Source organism: Prinia subflava, chromosome Z (assembly GCF_021018805.1).
Source record: "Prinia subflava isolate CZ2003 ecotype Zambia chromosome Z, Cam_Psub_1.2, whole genome shotgun sequence".
Classification (NCBI taxonomy): Eukaryota; Metazoa; Chordata; class Aves; order Passeriformes; family Cisticolidae; genus Prinia; species Prinia subflava.
In genome coordinates this window covers 59,609,763-59,631,655 of record NC_086283.1, presented here as the reverse complement: position 1 = coordinate 59,631,655, position 21,893 = coordinate 59,609,763, and the positions used below count along the sequence as shown (strand labels likewise).

At 45.1% G+C, this 21,893-nt stretch overlaps 1 protein-coding gene across 1 annotated transcript; it reads left to right on the top strand.

Annotated features, from left to right (window-relative positions):
- The first annotated feature begins 11,516 nt into the window (after positions 1 to 11,516).
- On the top strand, positions 11,517 to 20,992 carry LOC134564536 (uncharacterized). The gene is made up of 5 exons (XM_063423430.1): positions 11,517 to 11,801; positions 14,740 to 14,826; positions 15,950 to 16,324; positions 16,436 to 16,540; positions 17,582 to 20,992. Exons 1-5 carry the CDS (start codon positions 11,517 to 11,519, stop codon positions 17,618 to 17,620), a joined length of 891 nt encoding a protein of 296 aa, XP_063279500.1. The 3' UTR covers positions 17,621 to 20,992.
- The last annotated feature ends 901 nt before the right edge of the window (positions 20,993 to 21,893 follow it).

Sequence of the window (21,893 nt, the reverse complement as noted above, 5' to 3'; positions counted from 1 at the left end):
GCAAGAAGGAGGAAGGTGGGGATGTTTGGAGTGATGGCATTTGTCTTCCCAAGTCACTGTGAGGCACGAGGGGGTCCTGCTGTCCTGGAGATGGGAAATACCTGCCTGCCTGTGGGAAATGGCAAAGGAGTTCTTCAGGGATTTTTACTTTGGGGAGTGTGTGGCTTCTGCATTCCCTATGCAACTGAATTGTTCTCCAGCTGTGATTTTGGCAGGTTTTACCCCTCCAATTCTCTGCCCAGTCCATGCCGCTGGTGGGGCATTGAGTGAGAATGGCTTTGTGTGGTGCTTAGTGTCAGGCTGGGGTTAAACCACAACATGAGAAATAGAGAAAAAGTGGTTTAGAAGTGAGAGTCAGAGGAATTAAGCTTCCAAACTTTGGAATGATGGTGGTTTCTCTTTTTTCCTAAGGCTGACATCCTGTAGCCTGTGCAGCACCTATTTGGTCTCTGCCTCACAACTTCCAGGTTTTTTTGGGACCAGCCCATTTGGGTCCACTCCTTTCTTCCTAGCAGCACTTTGTGAGTTGTTCTGCAGTGTTTTGCAACTTTCTTTTCTTTCTTTCTTTCTTTATTTCCAGCTCAGGCAGCTCCCTCTGGTGCACAGATGTGGCCAGGGAAGCTCCCAGAGGTGCACCTCAGATGGGTAAGGCTCCTTGGAAATGCCACAGCAGTGCAGCAGCAGGAAGACGTGTAGCCAGTGGATGTGTTGCTTGGCTTTCCATGTTTTCATCAATCCTATGCTTTGTATGCCTCTATCCCACCTTGTTCTGTGGTGAACATCTGAGAATCTCTATGAATGGGTTTTTGTGACTGGGGATGCAGCAAGGTTGTTGTGGAGTTTTCAGTCCTAAGGCATATCACCTGTTCTCTGATGTTAGCTGTGAAGTAATTTGAGAAAATGACTGTCTGTCTAATATAGGGAATTAGACTGGCTATTGAAAGTAATTATTCTTTAATAAGATTTTAATATAGGGCTCCAGCTTCTCAGTTTGGATCAATTTTCCAATGCCAGTCACACTCATAGTGCATGGAAGAGTTCATCCAAGGCTTTAGCACTCCCACCCTCTTTTCCTGTTCTGTTGTGTTACAACTGACCCAGTAGGGCATGTGATGTTCCCTATAAGTTCTTCTCAGGCTAAACAAACACACCAGATGAGTGTCAGGGAACTGTTACTTGGAAATGGGGTAAACAGAGAGCACAATAGAGAGAGATATGGGGGACTGATACACTTTGTTTTATAGTTTTTCTTGTCCACACCTCTTATGTAAAACAGATTTTTGCCACTGTTTTGGGCTTGTGCAGTGAGGTCTTTGGTGCTCTCCAGGGAGTCGGGAGTGGGAGTTCACACATCAGCACTGAGCACATGTCTCAAGGCAGAAAAAAAAGCTGGCTCAGCTCAGCACATTCCCGTCTCCGCAGAACTCTTTTCCAGTCACAGCTTTTCTGTTGCAACAGTCAGAATGTTTGAGATAAAACATTCTTATGGCTGGTACTCCACAACAGGTGATCATATAAGTTATTATCTCGTTATGCATGATTGTCATGGGTTAGCACTGGCCAGATGTTAGTGCACCCATGAATATATGTTTTTTTTCTCTAACAACTCCTGTGGGATGTGATCAGGAACAGAGCAGAGCAGGCTTAAATCTTGAAAACAAAAAAAAACCCACCAAAACTTTATTAATTACATAAGAACAGGGACAGAAATACTCCTAAACACACACAGAGACAGAAATAAAAACTTCTTAGAACATTTCTTCTCCCAGTTTCTACCTCCCCACCCATCACTCTTCACAGACCAACCCCTGGGTTTTAGATCAAACAATCACCACTCAAAAACAAACTAATCTTCAATTCAGCAAGGGAGAGAGGAGTCTCTCTCGCACCACAAACTGTTCTTCAGAAAACACGGGTCCACCCCTTATGTGTTTCCATGTCACCCATAGCACCGCCCGGAGAAGTCTGCTAAGGTGACACCCTCTTTTTCCTATGTCCAGCGCTCTCACCGCTGTCTCATAGGCCAAAACTACATACAGGGCTTTTTAAGGATGCTGCATGCCGAGCTCTCCCCTTTTTACCCAGGGGCCGGGGTTCCAGGAGCAGGTCTGCCCTGAGGGCAGAGGGCACCACCTCACCCTCCCCCTCTTTTCTCTGCTCGCTCCAACTCTTCAAGTGCCAGTCACTGTAGCAAAAGCAAGGGGCAGCTGCGTCCACCCAAAAATGCAGTTTATGTTCAAAAGAGACTCAAGTTCAGTCCATGGCTGACATTATGCAAGAGAAGTCCAGCTCCAAGGCTACTCCTCTCATTCTTCCATCGAGTTCCTTCCAATCATGCTTTATCATCTCGGTCCCAGGCCGCTTCCCTCTCTCCGAAAACCACTAGTCATGAGAATCAATGTCTAAGAAAAGTTTCTTTCTGCCAAGCAAGGGTTAACAGTTTCTTCTCGGCAGGGTGCAGGCGGAGGCATTCCCAGGCTCCGCAAACTCCCACGTAGCTGAGCAACTTCTCCCGGAGTTTGGGGGGGAGGGGGGGGTGAGCACACACAGAAGGCACTTCCACAGTTTTCCACCCCTCCATCCTGGACGGGGCAGCTCAGTTCCAGTCCTGTCCCCTCTCTTCTTCCCCCCCCCGGGGGCTCCGGCTTACCTGAGCCGACCACGTGTTTCCCCTCCCCCACCCAGCCTCGTGGCCAGGCGGGGGAAGGAGACTGGAGACGTCTCTCTGCTGAAAACCCGGATCCGAAAAGAGGCCGAGCCCCTCAGACTCCTGCTTTTAACTCTTTGTGTCCTCAGAGGCGTGTCCAAACCTCCGAGTGACCAACCCAGGTGCCAGCAGAAAAGCTGATCACTGATTGGACTGCCCACATCCCCCTGGAAGAATTCACCTCCCCCCCCAACCACGACAATGATACAAGTGGTTTATTATTCTAGTAAAAAAGAAATACTTGAAAGCATAGATCTTTATAGTATCTTGTGAGATTTTGAAAGAGGAATGTAGTTTTTATGTTTCTTGAAGAACTGCTGGCCTGGAGGGTGAAACATGCAGTAAATAGCACACTCGCCAATATGAGGACAGCTACTTGGTTTACCTGAAATCATAGAGTCATAGAATGATTTGGGATTTCAAGGATACCAAGGCCATCTACTTTCAACCCCTGTGCCATGGACAGGGCCACCTTCCACTAGACCTGGTAGTCCAAGCCCCATCCAACCTGGCCTTGAACACTCCTAGGGAAGGGACAGATGCAGGTTCTTTGGGCAGCCCGTGCTAGTGCTTCAGCACCCTCACAATCAATAATTTCTTCCTAACATCTAATCTAACCCTGTCTTCTCTCAGTTTGAAGCCATTTCCCCTTCTATCACTACCTGTCTTAGTAGTGTCCCTCTCCAGCTCTCTTGTAGCCTCTTTAGGTACTGGAAAGGACTGTAAGGTCTCCCAAAGCCTTATCTTCTCAAGACTGAAGAAGCCCAGTTCTCTCACTTGTCCCCCATAGCATAGGTGTTCCATCCCTCTGATCATCTTGATGACCTCCTTGGCACTTGCTCTAACATTTCCATGTTCTTCCTATGCTGGGGGGCCCAGAGCTGGATGCAGTGTTCTGGGTGGGGTCTCACCAGAGCAGACTGACAATGCATACTCATTGACCTGCTGCCAAAGCTGCTGGTGATGCAGCCTAGCTCAGAGTCAATTTTCTGGGCTGTAATCCCAGTTTTGTCGAAGCTGATAAGGTTCCCATGGGCTCACTTGCTGAGCTTGTCCAGGTCCCTCTAGATGGCACACTCCTCAAGCATATCACCTGCTCAGCATGGTTTTCATCCACAATTTTGCCGAGGGTGCACTAGATCACTCTGTCTTATGTCCTTGATGAATATCACACTGGTTCCAGTATGGGCCCCTGAGGAACACCACTTTTCGCTGATGCCAGTGACTACTACCATCTGGATATGCCAGTCCAACCAATTCCACTTCCACTGAATAGTCTCATCAAACCTACCCATTTAGAGCAAAGGATGTTGTGGGGAATAGTGCCACAGTCCTCACAGTACTCCAGAAGATGACATCTGTAACCTTTCCCTTGTCTGTTAGTGTAGTCGCTCCACTGTTGAAGACCACTAGGTTGTTCAGGGGAACTCTCCCGAGATGAATGTCTGCAGGTTGTCCAGCTGGGCACCCCTCCCTCCTCCTGAGAGATATTTTTTGCCACCCAGGTTCTTGTGGGCTGAGTCATGCTCAGAATGCATCTCACAGGATGTTTGTGGGGTGCACAACACATACTTGGTCTTAAAAGCCAGCATAGGCTCCTGTCAGGAACATGCAGCAGGACAGCAGTTGCCTGTTCAGTCAGTGAGCTTGCTGCTTGCTGCAAGCAGGTGGCAAATCTGCAACTTTCCCATCGTGTTCCATTGGCCAACCTTTTCTGCAGTCAGAATGAACTGTCCCAGAGACTGTACCAACATGAGAAACAAAATTGCAATGTGCTAAATGTTATTACTTCTCCTTCCTCTTTCAACTGCCTGTAGTAATTTCCTTCTGTTCTCCAACAAACAGATCACCTAAAATACAAATGTAATGTGTCCAAAAACAATTTACAAAGTTTTAAAGAACAACACTTATATTTTTTTTGCTTGGTTTTGGGGTTTTCTTGGTTGATTGGTTGGTTTTGGTTTTGTTGTTTATTTAGTTTTTTTGAAACATACCTGCAAAATGTATAATTAGCATCCTTATGAACAGTGCTTCTGGTATTACCTCCCCTTCCACTCCCCAGTTTGATGCCTATTTTGTTTTTGTCCTGCCCTCTTTTTATAGTGCTCTACATTAATGCACATTATAGTGCATTCTACATGATTGCATAGGTCTTTTCTTTCCCACTGATTGAATGAACTCTAATTGGCTGTACCTTCAGGCTACACCTGTCCTCTGGCTGTACATCATCAAACTGAACATTTTTGACTAATGTCATAGGCAGAAATTGTGTTAGGCACTATCAGAGTTTTACTCTTCTCATGAATGCCTGGTCATTCTTTCACTCCTGACACCTTTGGTAGCACCACCCTGGTGCTTGTTCAAAAGCTTTTCCATTGTCACAGCTGCAGCAGGATTTTCTGTGCGAGGAGGCACTGCTGAAATGGCCCTGGAGTCCCTGGGGGCTTTTGGCTGATGGTGGAGTGTAGGAGCCAGAGGAAGGCACCAGAACAGGAAGAAAGTAGCACTCAAGAGACTTTGTCAAGGAAATAACAATTTATTTCCTTTTTCTTGGCTGAAGTGTTCCTGAAGGTATGCTATAGCTGCCAACAGGTGGCCTTTTCTTGGGTCAGGGAGAATCCTGGGAGCTCTGGGCTGTCTTCTTCTGGGCATCTTGGGGCTCTCCAGAAGAGTGGTCCCTGCCCTGGTCAGGAGCAGAGGGGCTGCAGCCTTGAGCAGATGGACCTGCTGCTGCCACCTCCTGATCCTGCTCTTCCTGGGGCTGGTCCTGCTCTGAGCAGGTGGGCATAGATGGGAGGTGGTTGGGACTCTGCTGGAGACCGGTTTCTGATGTACCAGCTTCCTCCTCTACCTCAGAGCCTGTGGGTCCACTGGCAAGAGTCACCTCCTGGGAGCTAGTGTAGCTGGAGCTGTTAGAGTTGGTGCTGGCTTGATGGAAGCACAGCAGCCTCTGGGCTTCACCAGTGCACTGGCCTACAATGATATTGATGATGCTATAGACCAATGATGCTGTGTGTCCATTGAGGAGAGGCTCCAGCAGCTCGACCAAGGTCTCTGCATCCGGACCACAGACACAGAGGCCGTGCAGGATGGAGCCCTCTGCAGCCTCTGCTCGCCACCACTGGTCCTGATAGACTGCTGCCAGCTTCCAGCGCAGCCAGGGAAGCACAGGGTCTAGCAGCTGCTGTTGCCTTTGGAAAAGTTCTGCCCAGACCTGAGGCAGAAGGCCGCCCATTAATTCTGACTCTGCAGCCTCCTGCTCATCTGGAGACTGCATCCTTTGTGGAGAAAGTGGAGGGGACACCTCAGGGTGATGGGGGCTGTGTTGGTCAAGGTGGAACAGAGCACTCCCTGCCTGGATGCTGTCCTCTGACAACTCTTCTGAGGGTGTGATGGCAAACTGTAGATAGTCCCATTCGCTCCGCTCAGAAAACCTGACAATCTCCATAGGTTTGCTGCAGAGAGGGCATGCTGAATTTGTCTTTGCCCACCGCAGGATGCAGCCCAGGCAGAACTGGTCATTACAGGGCAGAACAGATGCCACATCAGTCCGAGCATTGTGGCAGATGGGGCAGCTCCAGTCTGCCCCTGTGGCCATGTCTTCTTGCTGCGGCAGGCTGGGGAGAACTGAGGGCTGGAAGGAGCTCCCACTCGCAGACACACTCAGCAGAAGTCCAGGTTTGAGCTAAAGTGGTCCAGCCAGTCTCTGCAGGCATGCATATAACCAGCAAGGGATGTGACATCACAGTCCATCTCCTGGTGATGTTATTCTCCACCACCCAGTGATGTCACAGTCAGATGGATGACTGGCCCCTGAATATAAGCATTGAGGGATGTTGGGTTACAATCCATCTCCTGGTGATGCCATTCTCCCACTCAGTGATGTTACAATGAGACATCCGTCACTGCGTTTCCTCATGCCTCTACACATATGTCCAGGGCTACTGCGGCTCCATGTTACACTCTCACTTCTCACCCATGCCTTTGGCTCACCACCACAGTTAAATGCCAGTCACTAAGGCCTTGGGCATGTGCCCAGTTTTAATATCAGTTCATCACAGCATTTCTATGGACATTCCTGTGAATTTTTAGGTGAATTTTGATTCCTTATTTTGAGCAGGATTTATGCTTATGGATCTGATCCAAACTCAATTTCATTTTTCCCTTTTCCTACCAAGCATTTCAGCACTCTTCTGAGGCCACAGTTGTTTCTGGAATGAAGTAGTTAAAAGATGTATAAGGTGGAAGCAATAGAGTCTTTTTGAGAGGAGAGACCAGGTCAAACCTCACAAAAATAATGACCTGAAGGAACAGATAATCCAGCTGGAGAGTCAGATCGACAACCTGGCTCCATTCACAGAAGTCATTGTAAACCATTCTGAATTCATTTTCACATGAGAAAGATGGGTCTTTGGATGTATTTCTTCCACTTCCTTTGCTCTCAACTTTCATTAGAAGTAGAGAATTAGAACAACAAGGACAAATACAAAATTTACCTTTTCTGATATAGGAAACCCTGCAAAAAATGGGTCTCTTGCTCTGCTTCAATCTCCTCCCTTTTTAGGCTGCAGAATTTTTTTTCAGTTCACAATTCAACTGGATCAGGTGGACAGTACAAATTAGTGCTCAACAGGTGTTTTTCAGTAAATGCATGCTTTATATCTGAAAATTAGTGTAAAGGGAGATGACTACTATTAAAGCTGTTCTCAAACTTACAGAGAGATGGTAGGAAGGCAGGTGAGTAGATAGTTAGGTAGCTAGATAGTTGGACAGATGGATGGACAGACATAAAAGCTGCTATTTGTTAAGTTTCAAACTGTGTTACATACAAATTTAATACATTTTTTATTAACCCTAGGATGCTTGTCCATTAGAAATGTAAAGAAAATAAATACATAAGTTAGTTGTATGTGTAATTGACAGGATCCAGTGGCTAGATCTAAAAGGAGTGAGCGTAAAAACTGGACAATAACATATCAGTTGCCCATTATCATGGAGGAAAATTAGCAGTATTTCGTCAAATAAGCAGTATTTCAGGAAAGACCCCATACCTTTGATATGAAGGACCAAAAGAATTAATGCCCCATGCAGCTAAGAGTGCTTACTGAAGTAATGGTAAATTAACTCCCTGTCAGAGGATCTGAAAGGGATTTTCATCTTCCCAGCCTTATGAAACAAGATTAATCACTTGAAAGAATAGCAAAGGTAGCAGTAAAGCCAATAGCATGTGACAGGGGTGTATTGAAGCAATGATTTAGGAAGTTTGGTGTATAAAATGGATTATAGTATCAAAACAGGGTCAAAATCCTTGCCTTTAATGGCTCTGTAGGAATGTAAGAGGAATTGGAACAAAAATCCTTGCTTCAAGTAAGTAAGAAGGGAATTCTTTCCTGGAGTTTTTGTGCATGCACAGGGATATTGTCCAAGCTGAAAATAACTGCAAATGAAGGCAGAGCTTTTTTAGCTGTCTTGGTCTTTTGAATTGCAATAACCAAAGAAATATAAAAATTTGCATCTGACCTTTGATAACTGTAAATAATCAGTCTCTGACAAAATAAGGCAGAGTCATTGGTCATGCTAACAAAGCATCAGCAGTTTGGCTTTAAGTCTGTTTCTTCACACAAATGGACTTGCTGCTGTTGGCAATCAACATGTTGGAAGTGGTTAACACAAATAGATTGAGATACGACTCACCACTTGCCCCAGCAGACTAGCAGGAGATTTATAATTTATCCTCCAGGCTTTCATATCCCCAGTGTATATATGTATTTTGTCAGAAATTACTGGAAGACTGAGTTTAAACCACTTTTTTTTTTATTTATTTAGTAGTGAAAGGAAGGAAAAGAAAGTCAGAAAATATTGGGGAGACAATATCTTTAAGCCATACCAAAAAAAAAGAAATGACACAGCTCTGTCTGTGATTGCTAGATTAGTTTTCCTTATTTGCTAGAGGCAAACTGTGCTCCAACATCACACTCTGCAGAATGTTGGTAGGATGTTGTTGGGGAAAACTGCTTACAAGTAGTCCATGTGTAATAAGAAATTAAAAGGGATATTTTTCTCTATTAACAGTTTTACTTCCTGGTAGTATCCTTCTCTCTTATATATATATAAGTAGTACATAGTATTACAGAATAAAAAATTCAAATAAATATGTCTTGTGTCTTCTCCAGTGCTACTGTAGCTGTGCCTAGTGAAATACTGCTTTGCTTTTTATTAATTAGTAAATTACTCTTAATTTTCTGTATCACATGCACTTTCACATGTAACACAAGCTTTCTCAGCATGCCCTTTTTCTAGCAGATGAATATTTAAACAACAGATACCAACTCAGTGTTGCCAGGTGTGGACATTCATCATGGTACAAACACAAGAAAGTCAGTTAAATCCAATGCCCATCTGCTAAGACATTTAGATACAGAGAGAGGTACCAAAGCTGCAGCCTACAGAAGAAAAGTCAATGGAGTGAGCATTCAAACACATGCTAAAACAATGTGCAGAACTATGATTGTATTTAGTAGACAGACAAGGACTTGTACATGCGTGCATTATAACATGGCACAAAGGCAAGAGCTGCTCATCACCCTGAATGAAACTCTTGATATTCCTCACTCCAGGATATGGCACTGTTGAATTATTTGCATTGGCAAAGACCGTTAAGATCAAGTCCAACTGTGAACCAAAAACCTTGTTGTAAGTACAAATGAAATAATTTAAACTTTACAGTTTCCGGCAGGGTGAGAGAAAGGCATTGCTTTCCCAGATGCAGCAGAAATGCATACACCAAGAATGATTGCTGACAGCAAAACAATAAAGGAAATATCTTGCAACAAAGTGCAATCCAGCAGTGTTCTAACCTGGGATATTTTGTGCTTAACTTGTGGGCAATGGGCAAAGCAAAGGAGAGCCATTGTGATGCTGGCAGATGATAATAAACAAGGGAAGAGGAGGAGGAGGAGGAGGAAGCTGTCAATATGTACGAGAGCAGGGCTGCCATCCACAGGAACCAGAAGTGGGGGAGGAATGAGCTAAAAAGAATCTGATCAAATTTAGTTAGGACAAAAGGGATTATCACTTCTGCTTGGCACTTGTGAGATGACAAATGGATCCTGCATCCAGGTCCTGATCCACAAGTCAAGATGGAAGTTGGCAAAACAAGACAAATTCAGGAAAGGCCACCATGAGAGTGGGGGTGGAGCACTGCCTCTGATAGGTGAGGCTATAGGTCCAGGACTGGTTCAGTCTGGAGCAGACACAGCTGTAAGGCATCTGAAAGCACCTTGACTGAAAGCTGTGGGATGGCATCAAGGGGCTAAGGCCATGCTCTTCACAGAAGTGTCTGGTGAGAGAAAAGAGAAAGTGGTGTCAGATGAAGCTAGAGAGGTTTGGGCTGGAGATAAGGAAAAAGTTAGGACAATGTGGTGGAGTGAGGGCCCTGAGAGGTTTTGCATCTGTGAAAAATATGGGATGTTAATTCGTCTTCTTATGGGTTATGGCATGTTAGAAATGATAAAAAAACCTGTATATATATTATATGGGAATATAGTCTTAAGTTTCAGTCTGCCTTGAAAATTTGCTGAGACAGAAACAGGCACCACCCTGGAGTTTACATTTAGAAAGGAGACAAAGGACTTACAGGAAACCTTGGCCTTCTCTTTGGCATCAGAAAAGGACACATTAAAATAAACTATCAGTCTTCCCCTCCCTGGATGACAGAGCTGTCAGATCATTATCTTCAGCCATCAGGGAATGTTGCGAGAAAGGAGCAGAGCATCAAACAGACATCAATATGATTAGGTTTGATCTCTGAACTCTCTTTTATTTCCAGTATACTCTTATTTATCAGGTTACAGAGAGGAAAGCAAGCACAGCTAAACAGTTGGTGATTGGCTAAAAGTACATATACATATACATTAAATGATTGTTCATTGGTCCACGTTATTTGGCATCTAGTTTACCTTTTGTTCTACCTTATGAATAGCATTCTGTTTTCTACATCCATGAGAAGGCCTAGCAAGTTGTTACACATATTCAGCATCTGAGGAAGCATCCGTGCGAAGGCACACTAAATTATTACAATTGCTACTTTCTTACTAATTCAAGGTTTACAAGACCAGCACAGGAACAGTACGGACTCTCATACTGTTCCCTGGTAGCAGGGATTGTTCAAACCCCCTATCAATAAATCATGACCTCGCTCTTCTAAAAATTCCTCTACAAGGGAACACCAGTCATCCGAGCATGGGAACACCACCATCAGAGAACCATCATCATCAACATCTCTGGAGATGAATTTTTACCATTCATAAACTTTGGTGTCCATTACCAACAAATTGACACCTTGCAGCAGAGGAGAAACTCTTTTCAGCTAAGCCAAAGATGACTATGAATTCGAATAACCAGCCCTGGAAACAAAAGGACTATGAGGAAATTTTTGCCAGAGGCGGAATAAAGTGTATAAAAACTAAGCCCCGAACAAGGCCAATATGTGACCTCAGGGGGTATGGCAGTGTGCCAGGTACAGCGTCCTGGTTCACCTTTGACGATTCCCAGGTAAATCATCAAAGTATCTCTGCTGCTGCTGGTTTTGCCGAAATTCTGTAATTCGATCCTTACTAATAAACCAAAAATTATAATTTTAATTGGACTACTGTATTGGCATTTGTAACACATCCTTTAACTGGCAAAGCCCCAGGCAACGTGGTCTGACCCGATGAATGACTGTGCTTTGAGCGGGAGGCTGAAGGAGAGATCTTGTGGGGTGGCTTCCAGCCTGAACGCTTCCTCCGCGTGCCTGGTGAGCTGATCGATGTTCCAGGGGTTCACTGTACGGTCACCCGGGTGTCTGAGGGACGGCGGAGCACAGCTCCCCGCCCGGCCCCGTGCCGTCACCCGGGCGCGTCCCGGGGCGGGGCCTGCGCCCCTGGGCCTCGGTCGCTGGGCAGGCGTGCCCCGTGTGTCGCCACTGTCGCCGACTGGGAGCGGGGGCGGAGCCGCCGCCGTCAGCCCCGGCCCAGGCGGCCTCCGAGTTGTGTTTCAGGCGCTCGAGGAGATTGTTTCTTTGTCCCACCCAGAGCTGGCTGCTGGTTTGGAGGTAGCTCTAATAGATGGCAATGCTGGGGTGTGCACTGAGAGCTTTTCGGTGTCATCACGTGCTTGAGAAGTAAAATCATCTTTAGTTAAGTGATTGTTTATTAAAGCAAAATTTATAAAAGAGAAATGAATCAAAACTATCCCGCATTCCGGGAGTGTGAGACTATTGCTTGTGTTGTCCAAATTCAGGTGCTCATTTTCAAGGGAAAAATGCGTGTTGTGGGTTCATTCATGTAGAAGAAGTGGAAGCTTTTTAGGTTATGTCTTTGATCCTAAAGAGTATTTTGAGAATTGCCAATGAAGGCAAACATTTCTGTTGAAAATTCAGGGAAATGGTTAGATGGGGTTACTAATTTTATGTTTTCTATGGAAAATACAGTTTATGAACATTTGGTTGGTACAAAGCATCTTCACATGTTCTTACTTTATGGCACTTGTGAAAAAGGCATATTGTATGTGTGGCTCTACGCAGATATTTACTATATGTAATCTGATAGATAGAAAAGTTATACTATATTAACATTAGAATAATGTAGTGAATGTAGTTTTGTAATTAACAATAAGTTATAGTACAATAGAAGCTGTGTATGTGTGTTATATTTTTTTGCTCAAGAAGAAAAATTCCTCAGCACAGAGATAACATTCACAGAGGCCCCTAAACCTTACAGAGGCCTCTAAACCTTCTAGTGAAGAAGAATTTATGGCCTCTTATCCACAGAACCTAACTTTCTCAAGGACGTATGCTCTCATGCGTTCTTTTAATTAACAGAAAGCTTTTGTGACAAGAAACAGCTGAAAATTACTTGTTTTACGTAAGATATGTATAGTCATAAACTGAAGGCTTAAAAAAAAGAAGACTTCTCTTTGTTCTGGGCCCTTCTCCTTCCTAGCCTTTGTCTGGGAGGGAGGGGGGACAAAAGCCCGGGCTACCTTCTTTGCTCTTGTTGTCTCATTATTTGTCCTGTCTCTGAAAACTTTTTAAACTTTTATTATTGTATTAATATTTTTGTAACCAATTTTTATTCTTTATTAAATTTTCATAAATTTCAAAAAGCGAGTTATTGGCATTTATCACAGCACCTGACAGGTTCTGAGTGTCCTGTGCTCTGCCTGTGGCTGGTTATTGTGTAGAAAACTCTAAGTCTTATGTGCATAGAGGGGTATGGGAGAAGTTACTCTGTTACAGCACCAAATACAGTCTCTCCTTTTGGTTTTGAACACAAAGGAAAAGAAAGATGTTGGCTGTATCTCTTGCTGCTGCAAGACTGCCTAGTATGTCGGCACTTGAAATGCCATGTTTGTGTATGTGTTGAAGCTACTAATTTATTGTCCTGATGCCTTCAGTTTGGTTTCTAAGTGGGAAATCCTCAGCTGGTGCAAACTTGCCGTTATTGCTCTCCATGTTGCAACAATTACTCATCTTCCTCTTGTGTGTCTTTCCAGAAAGATGTATATTCTGATGAATTGGCTACAAAGGTCCAGCCTGGACTAGGCTGTTTTGTTCCATGCTGGGTAGAGAGGAGCATGTCCTTGTGCCAGAGCACGCAGAGGTGGCAGGACTCCTTCCTTAGTTCCCACTAAGTGAATTGTCTTGCCTGCATTTTGAACTTCGTCGGTTTTGACAGCTTTTGAACAGTGTTTTGAGAAGCATATATTTTCCATTTTTGAAGGTTATGGCAATTAGGGCCTACATTTCATCCTTAAGAATAGAGGCATTAAGCGTGTGAGTCAAGGAGTTGTTGGGGAACAGGTGGTTTGGTTTTGAGTCCTCATGAGTTATGTATGTGGTAAGAAAGGTGTTGTTGGTCTTGGATTTGAAATGGTTAAAGATTTGCAGCTTATTCCGTGTTGCAGAGTAGTTTAGGGACTATTAGGTCTTTGGTTTGACAGCTTCCCTCTTTTGATTAAAAATCTCCTTTCTTTAGCTCTTGGCTCTTCCCAGACTTACCTGGGTGTTTAGTTCCTGTATTTACCCAGCCTTTTTGCATATTTTTATGTGGCTTCATCAAAAATGTCTATTAATATACATAGGCATTTAAATATTTCTATTAATATACATAGGCCCTTTAAATATTTGAGTAAGAGCAGACTCGAGGTGGGGAGTGTGATTTTTTGGAATTATCCATATCCTGTTACCCAGTGTGATGCCCTTTTGTCTTCTGTAAACTCACACATACCAGTTTTCAAAAGCCTTTGTTTCCTTAATAGAAGGAAATGTTGCAGGCTCTAAACAATTATTCATCTTCAAGATACCAATGGCTAGTCTGTTTGCAGAAGAAACTTATATTCTTGAACAGGTGATAATGAGAATATTTTTTTTGTCTAAAGATAAATTCCAGGTACTTAACTTCAGGTCTTTACTTCCTCAGTGGGACAGAAATGTAACTAGGTTGTCTAGCTTTATGAGGTTTTTTTAACCCTATAGATTTTTGCCACTTAATCGTGAAAATATACCCATGCAGTAAATGGTTGCCTACAAAATACGTACGGAGGGGGAGAGAAGAGCTCCAAAAAGCAAGCAACATGTTATAATTTAATAATTACTAAATTATTAATTAGCAATTAGACTTAGTAATTGGATGAGGTGGGGTGAGATTCACAGCCAGAAATGTGTGGCTCATGAATGTAGTTTTGCACCACATAGACCTGTGCAGTGGTTTGAGCAAGATCTCTCGGTAATAACACACATGTAACTCTCGTAACTGGGAAGGCTCCTTGATTTCTCCCTCTGGGTTTCTTCTTGTTTCTTATAGCTAGTGTCATAAGCAAGGGCAAAGTTCAGGCTGTGGGGACATGTAGTCTCACTTGCTGCATTCTGTTTTTTGATTAATAGGTATTTTGTAAGAGTTTGAGTTTCAGTTTGGCAAATGTCTGAATTTAAAATGCTTACCATGTAAACCATGTTAACAGTGTTAACCTTGTGTTACATATCCTTTCAGGGTAAAGAAGAACAGTTATTATTGTGTCCCAAAAATGATTACAAGAAAATGGCAAGTGATCTTGGAGTTTGCTTCTTATGTATGTATGTATGTATGTTTGTTTGTTTGTTTGTTTGTTTGTTTGTAAGAGAATATTTGGGGTCAGTGTGGGTCAGGATTTGAGCCTGGGAATATTGCAGTGGAAGAGAGAGCTTCAATTGGCAACACGAGCTGTAGGAGCAGTTCCCTTGAGCCAGAGGACCCTGGTAAGAAGAGAGTCTGCATGTTTTTAGAGAAGACTGAGACAGCTACTCTGAGCCTGACTTTTATAGAAAGGAGGTCAGAGTAGTTGATCCAAGAGCTGAAAGTAGAGTTGGAGGAGCTGTTACTCACTTCAAAGGGTAGTTTCATGATCCCACGTAACAACGTTAGTTAAAAACTCATCTCACAATGCCTGTCAGTTTCTACCATTTAAGTAAGGACTGTGGTCTCTTTATCAGTACAGAGAAGAAACAATTTTGGAGGTCTTTTCATAAGATGTGAATGTCTCTCTTCAAAGTTCTTGTGGGTGCCATTTACAGTGCTAGTGCTAGCTTTTATCAGGGTACTTCAAAACTTTAACGTTTTGAAAACTTGTAAGAATTCCTGTTCTTTAAACAGCAGGCCTCAAATGCTGTTGAGCTCAAATGGTCAAATACCTCTTCCCAAGGAAGAGCCTGCCTTTCAGGCCATGTTTTATAGTCTTTGATAGAAATACAGTTGCTAGGTGTCCTGTCAAGGGAGACATAAACAAGGTCGAGTGTTGACTTAGAGTTTCCTTTGCTTCCTAGATGTCCATCTGTGTATGTTTCCAGAAAGGCTGCTTTGCATGAGAGGAAGTTACCAAGGGAAAGCCTGTGAAAATGGACTACCTGGGATCCCTCTCTATATAGTTATACTTGGAGATGTATTGTGTTGTACTTACACAGTTAGAGGTATATGGATACTTAGATAGATACATTGATATTTGCATGCTTAGATATAGGCAGCGCAGTTGTAGCAATCTGCAATAAATTAAATTTCATAGCTGAAATTGGTATTTGTATATTTATATATAGTGAGCAGACTCTCTGCCTTTATCTCTCTCCCAGGCAGCAGATACATCCTGTCCTGTCCATGAGAGTTCAGATTAATCTTCCAGGGTGGGAAGGAACAGCAGAATCACTGCCATCAATTTCTGTTGTCCTTGCAGACCCTGAGAGCTCTGGACACCAGGCTGGAAGCAATGGTGCTCAGCTCTTCTGCCTCCAGAGTCAATGAGGTGCTGCATGACATCTTTGAGTTCTGGTCTGTGAAAAGAGTGTGTACACAGGACTGTTCCTCACCCCAGGTAGGAGGGATTGCCCACTCCTGGGTGAATGGTCCCCAGCCCAGTGCCATACAGGCAGTGTGCTGTGGGAAGGGTGCTCGATTCCCCTGGGGAAGCACCAGGGGCTCGCATCAAGCTCTTTTGGAGTACAGTGGCTGCAGAGGATGCCATATACCTTGCAAGAGGATTGGCCTTGGGCCTTTGTCCCAGGTGTGCAAGGGACTCTTGGAGCAGGAGCCCACCAAGACTTTGCTCAAGGTCAGAGGAAGCTTTGCGGGACCATGCAAGTCTTGCCCAGGAGTGGAGTTGTACTGCTCTTACTGGAGTGGGTGTTTGCTCCAGGGATCATCTACAGTTCTCTTTTCCCAGGTGCTACTGGACTTCACCAACTCTGAAACCACTACTGTGCAGAAGAGGGTCTGGGGGAGGATCAGGAATCTGAGTCATGGGCTGGCTGACATTTCCAAATGGGAGGTAAGGCCCAGGCACCTTTCAGCCAGGTTGTGCTGCCCTCCCTGCTGCTCTCCCCATAAAGCTGCTATCTAGCTGGCTGCTTCTGAAGACCCACAGGGCATTTGACAGGCTGGTGTCACCTGGGTCCAGCCCTGAAGCCTGCTGTTAGGGAAACTTCCCTATCTGACCGTCCAGGAGCTACTCTGGCAGTCACATTCACACCACCTGAGCTGGGACTGAAGCCCCTTCACACTCACATTTAGACCAGGATTCCTTACCAGCTCAACCCCAGGTTTTACACAGCAGATTCTCGGACATCCAGGTCCTTCAAAGAGCTTAATCATGGTGCAATAACTGAGTTACAACAGCTCCAGCTGGTGCCTCTGAGAAGGGACACTGAACAAAGGATCCCCTGGGCTTTCATACCCTCACGGCACCAAAGTCCGGAGGTCTCAGTGTCCAGTCCCCAGCCTGGTGCCACAGGTCCCTGTGCCAAGGGTTGGCAGTTCATGGCCCCTTGCCTCCAGCTCCCATCCAGAGCTCAACCTGCAGCTCTCATTGCAACAGCAACTTCCTCAATAGCCTGCCTCCCTAACAGGCAAATGCCAACCCCAGTGGGGCACAAGGGGAAGGGGAAAGACACCAGAAGGGGGAGAAAGCAGCAGCCAGAGACTGTGTGAGGGAAATAATGTGTTTCCTTTTTCCAGATTAAAAGTGTATTGGAGCCCTGTTAGTTCTGCTAGTGAAGCGGGTTGTCTGCATGGCTCAGTGGAATCCTTGGGCAAGCAGCTCTCCTCTTTGGGGACTGCCAGGGTCCCCTGCAAGAGTGTTCCTAGCCCTGACAAGGGGCAGCATGACAGTGGCTGCTGCCCTTGATGCAGCAGAATTTTGATAGATAGAGAATTTTGATTTCTATACATTTTTCATATATTTGTAGATTTGTAGACTGCTAATACATGGTTGTAGCTCCTGGTACTTTTCCTACCCTTTGCCCCTACCTTTTAGAACAGTAAGCTAACCTTCTAACACATTCCTGAAATACTGTTTTGTCTTGCTTTTTAGGCTAGCAAGGACACTGTGTTTTCCACTGAGAAGACATAACAAGAAAGCCCCTGGAACAATTCCAGTGGGGCAGAACCCAGGGGGAAATTACCTAACCAACTGCTCTTCTAATTGAACAGTATTTCTTAGATATGCTAACTTGTTAAACTTGCAAAAATTGTAGAAATCTGGTGCCAGGTGTGCCCATAACCATGGGGGCACCTGGAAGCTTCCAGTGAAGACCTGGGGTTCTTTTACTGTTTTAAGACTGTTGCAAGAGTTTTCTCTTTTGACATTAGGTAACACCCTGGGCAGAGCAACTTGCCACCACCACTTCCCCCTGCTCTTTCTGGGGCTGCACCTGCTCTGCACCAGTTGGCACAGATGACTGGAGGATGCGGAGGGCACAGAGGGCAGCTTCTGATGTGCTGGGTTGGTCCTCCATGTCTGAGCCTGCAGGGCTGCTGGCAGGGATTGGATGCCAGGTGGGAGCCCCTCCCTGGGAGCTGGTGGAGCTGGTGGAACTGGTGGAGCTGGTGGAGCAGGAACTGGCCTCATGGCTGTTGTCCTCCCTGTCAGCAGCATGGGAGCACAGCAGCCTCTGGGCATCCTCACTGCATTGGCCCACAATGAAATTGACAATGCCGTCAACCAGGTGTTCTGTATGTTCCTCCAGGAGAGGCTGCAGCATCTGGACCATGACCTCCCCGTTGTCATGGATCAACTGGGAGCTTCAGGCAAGCCCTGCCTTTAACTCAGATTTTTGGCAGCGGTTTAAGTTTAGGTGGCCCACATCTAAAATTACTCTGACCTGAAAGTTCTAAGGATGGGAGATCAGGTCTATTTGTAAAATGAGTTATTTATTGAACAGACAGCAGATAACCAAAACAAGGCCTTAATCAGAATTATTTACTACATGGTATAAACTAAAAAGCTAATCTAGTAGATTACATTAAACAGTACATAATATTATTGTACCTGTATTAAAGCAAAGGAAATAATATAGACTAGGATTCAGATGTCATTTACCACTGAAATGACAATAGTGTATACCAAATCCTTTCACTCAGCCTCAGAGGAGTAACCACAAATCAGCTGTCCCTGCTTTGGGGGAAAATCCCACTCATTTCCAGGGAATGTGCAGAAGCTTTCCCAGTTTGTGAAAATTTAGTGTAGCTTTTATAGTTTGTAAGGTGAGGTGTCCCTCAGTCAGAAATTCCATCTTATCTTTCCAGATGTCACTACCACAGCAAGATGTTTGTTGTCAGCTGGGAGTGTTACTCCCATGGTGTGAAAATAACTCAGTACAAGACAGCTTATCACATTTTTTTGCCAATTATTGAGAGACAGATAAGTTCTTCAGGGGCAAGATGCTCTGCTATTCCACCAGCTAAAAGCAACAGATAAGCTCCTCTGGGGTGAGATGCCTTGCTACACCCATCTGGACCACAGAGGCACAGGGCATACGAGGCTGTTCTCACTGCCACCATGAGGATGCTGTAGGTCCCTGCTTAGCTGGGGAGAGTGTCCCTTGCAAAGAAGATTGAAGAACTGCAAGGCACTGGCAGCTGTTTTCATCCAGGAGGCCAAGAGCTCCTTCTGCCTGGATCCAGCCCTGCGTTCAACCAGGCTGCTGGTCTCTGGTGGTTCTCCCTGGGGTGTGATGACACAGTCTAGGTATTTTTGTTCCTGCAGAGAAAACCTGACAGATTCTATCAATCTTCTGCAGAGTGGGCACTCCGGTTTCCTCTCTGCCCAACGCAGGATGCAGCCCATGCAGAACTCATGGCCACAGGGTGTCACATAAGCAACACCCTCTTGCTCATCATGGCAAATGGAGCAGCTCCACTCTGTCCCCATTATGGGAATACACAAGACAGAGAGTCAAACAGACTTGATTAGCATAGCTGGTTTGATAACCAAGGTGCCATGGCAGGAACCAACAGAACTGAAAATTACAGGAGATGGGATTAAACCTGCTTATGAGGAGAGAGAAGATTCAATCAACTTCTGCAAGCAAAGGATTGTTGTAAAATGCATGAGTTTTCTATGTGTGATTTTAAACCTGATTATTGTAGTAGAAATTATTAACCTGTCTGAAATAGTATATAAGCTTTTGGGAAACCTGAGTAAAACCAAATTCTGATCACCGAGTCAGTCTTCCCATCTCTCAATCAGTCACCAATACCCATGGCTCTGTCTGTTCTCCGTGGCAGTTTGGGGAGTCCTGGAAGCTGCTCCCCATCACTGGCACTACCAAAGGATCTCATACACTGCAACAAAATGGAGAAACCTTGGTCCCTTGCTGGCCCAAGGAGGAGACAAAGAAATGCCCAAGCCCCTGAAGAAGGATACCCTCCTGACTCCTCAAGCCCTAGTGCCCTTCTCACTACCAGCCTGGGGAGACTCAGCCCTCCAGATCTTGCAAGAATGCCTGACAGCCTGTGACTTTTCTGAAAGCATGGGAAGATGGTCTCTGGCAGCTGAAAACATGTGGAGACTCCCAAATGTGATAAACAGATATTGGGAATTAAGTTGCTCAATATCTTTGAGGTCCTGAATTTTTAATTAAATCTCTGGAGGCTGGATTTTTCCTTTCTTTCGATCTTTTTTGTTTTAAGTTCACTCTTGAATCAGAAAATGTCATTAATTGAATGCAGTTTTTATGAGGGGGAGGTTCTCTTCTTACAAAGTAAACACTGTGGACAAAAACCAAATATGGCCTTAACAGGCACTGCACACATCAGCTAGGTATGCTGGTCAAGCATCACCTGTGCAGGTGATCTCTAGGTGTTGGGGGTTAGATTTGGGTTTTTTTTCTTCTCACAGAATTTTTTCCCATAAGTTTCCAAGAAGCCTTGATGACTACTTAGTCAGAACAAAAGGAGTACTTGAGGGATATGGCAGCACGAGGCTACACCTATTGTTTCTGAGTCCCTGGGAGTGTCCCTCAGAGGGGAGAGATGATGAGCTTTAGGAAAAGCAAAAAGACAGATCTGGGGGAGGGGGAGGCACTCTTGCTCTCAGCGCCGAGGAGGACGGTCAGGCTGCCCTCTGCCTCTGTCTCGTCCTGGGAAATCTACAGTCATCTGCTGTGTACCCGGGAATCCTGAACTCGCTTTCTCCAGCCTCTCCCCCCACCGCCACTGCTTCTTCGGAGCTTTGAGGTTCCCCTGCTACTCTGTAGCCCTGCACTGCCCAGCCCTGCCGGGACACCCCTGCTGCTCCAGCTGCCAGCGCAGAGCTCCTCATCCACCAGCCCGGGACTTTCCTTCCTTCCAGCTCAGCCTCTCGGAGCCCTGCAGGGGCACCGAGATCAAACTGCTCTGGGCTTTTGTGAAAGAAAGCCCTCAAGGTTCTTAGTTCTGTTTATTATTAATGCTATAGTTGTTTGTTTGTCATTTTGTCATATGTACTAGTAAAAAACTGTTATTCCTACCCCCATACCTCTGTCTGAAAGCTCCTTTAATTTTTTTAATTAGAATAATTTGGAAGGAGGAGATTTAAATTCTACATCTCTAGAGAAGTCCTGCTCCTTCCTAGTAGATATCTGTCTTTCAAACCAAGACACTAGGGAAGAGTAGATCCATGGCTTTGCTCCCTGCTGATGAGTCTCAGGGGCTCTGAGAACCTGTGCTTCCACTATGACCAGAGCTGTATAAGATATTGTAAGAGACTTAAAAAGCACAATTACCTTAAACACCAATCACAGAATCACAGAATCAATTAGGTTGGAAAAAAACCTCTGAGATGATTGAGTCCAACCTATGACTGAACCACCACCTTGTTAACAAGACCACAGCACTAAGAGCCATGTCTCGTCTTTCCTCCACCACCTGCCTGGGAAGCCTATTCCAATGCCCAAAATCACCCTTTCTGTGAATAATTTTTTTCCTAATGTCCAACCCCAACCTCCCCCAGTACAGCTTAAGACTTTGTTCTCTTCTGTTGCTGGCTGCCTGGGAAAAGAGACTGACCCCCACTTGGCTATACTCTCCTTCCAAGGAGTTATAGAGGCTGATAAGGTCACCCCTGAGCCTTCTCTTCTCCAGGCTAACCAACCCCAGCTCCCTCAGGTGCTCCTCACAGGACCTGTGTCCCAGACCATTCACTATCCTTGTTGCCCTCCTCTGGACACGCTTGGGTACCTCAAAGTCCTTCCTAAACTGAGGGGCCAGAACTGGACACAGCACTCGAGGTGTGGCCTCACCAGTGCCCAGGACAGGGGAAGAATGACCTCCCTGCTCCTGCTGGACACACCATTGCTGATCCAGGCCAGGATGCCCTTGGCCTTCTTGGCCACCAGGGCACTCTGCTGGCTCATGTTCAGCTG

Excerpts from the sequence above, each read along its gene's own strand:
- LOC134564536 (XM_063423430.1), top strand. The coding sequence starts at position 11,517 with ATGTTCCAGGGGTTCACTGTACGGTCACCCGGGTGTCTGAGGGACGGC. Across the intron at positions 11,802-14,739 it reads AGCTGGCTGCTGGTTTGGAG|GGTAAAGAAGAACAGTTATT; the intron begins GTAGCTCTAATA and ends ATATCCTTTCAG. Across the intron at positions 16,325-16,435 it reads CCACCAAGACTTTGCTCAAG|GTGCTACTGGACTTCACCAA; the intron begins GTCAGAGGAAGC and ends CTCTTTTCCCAG.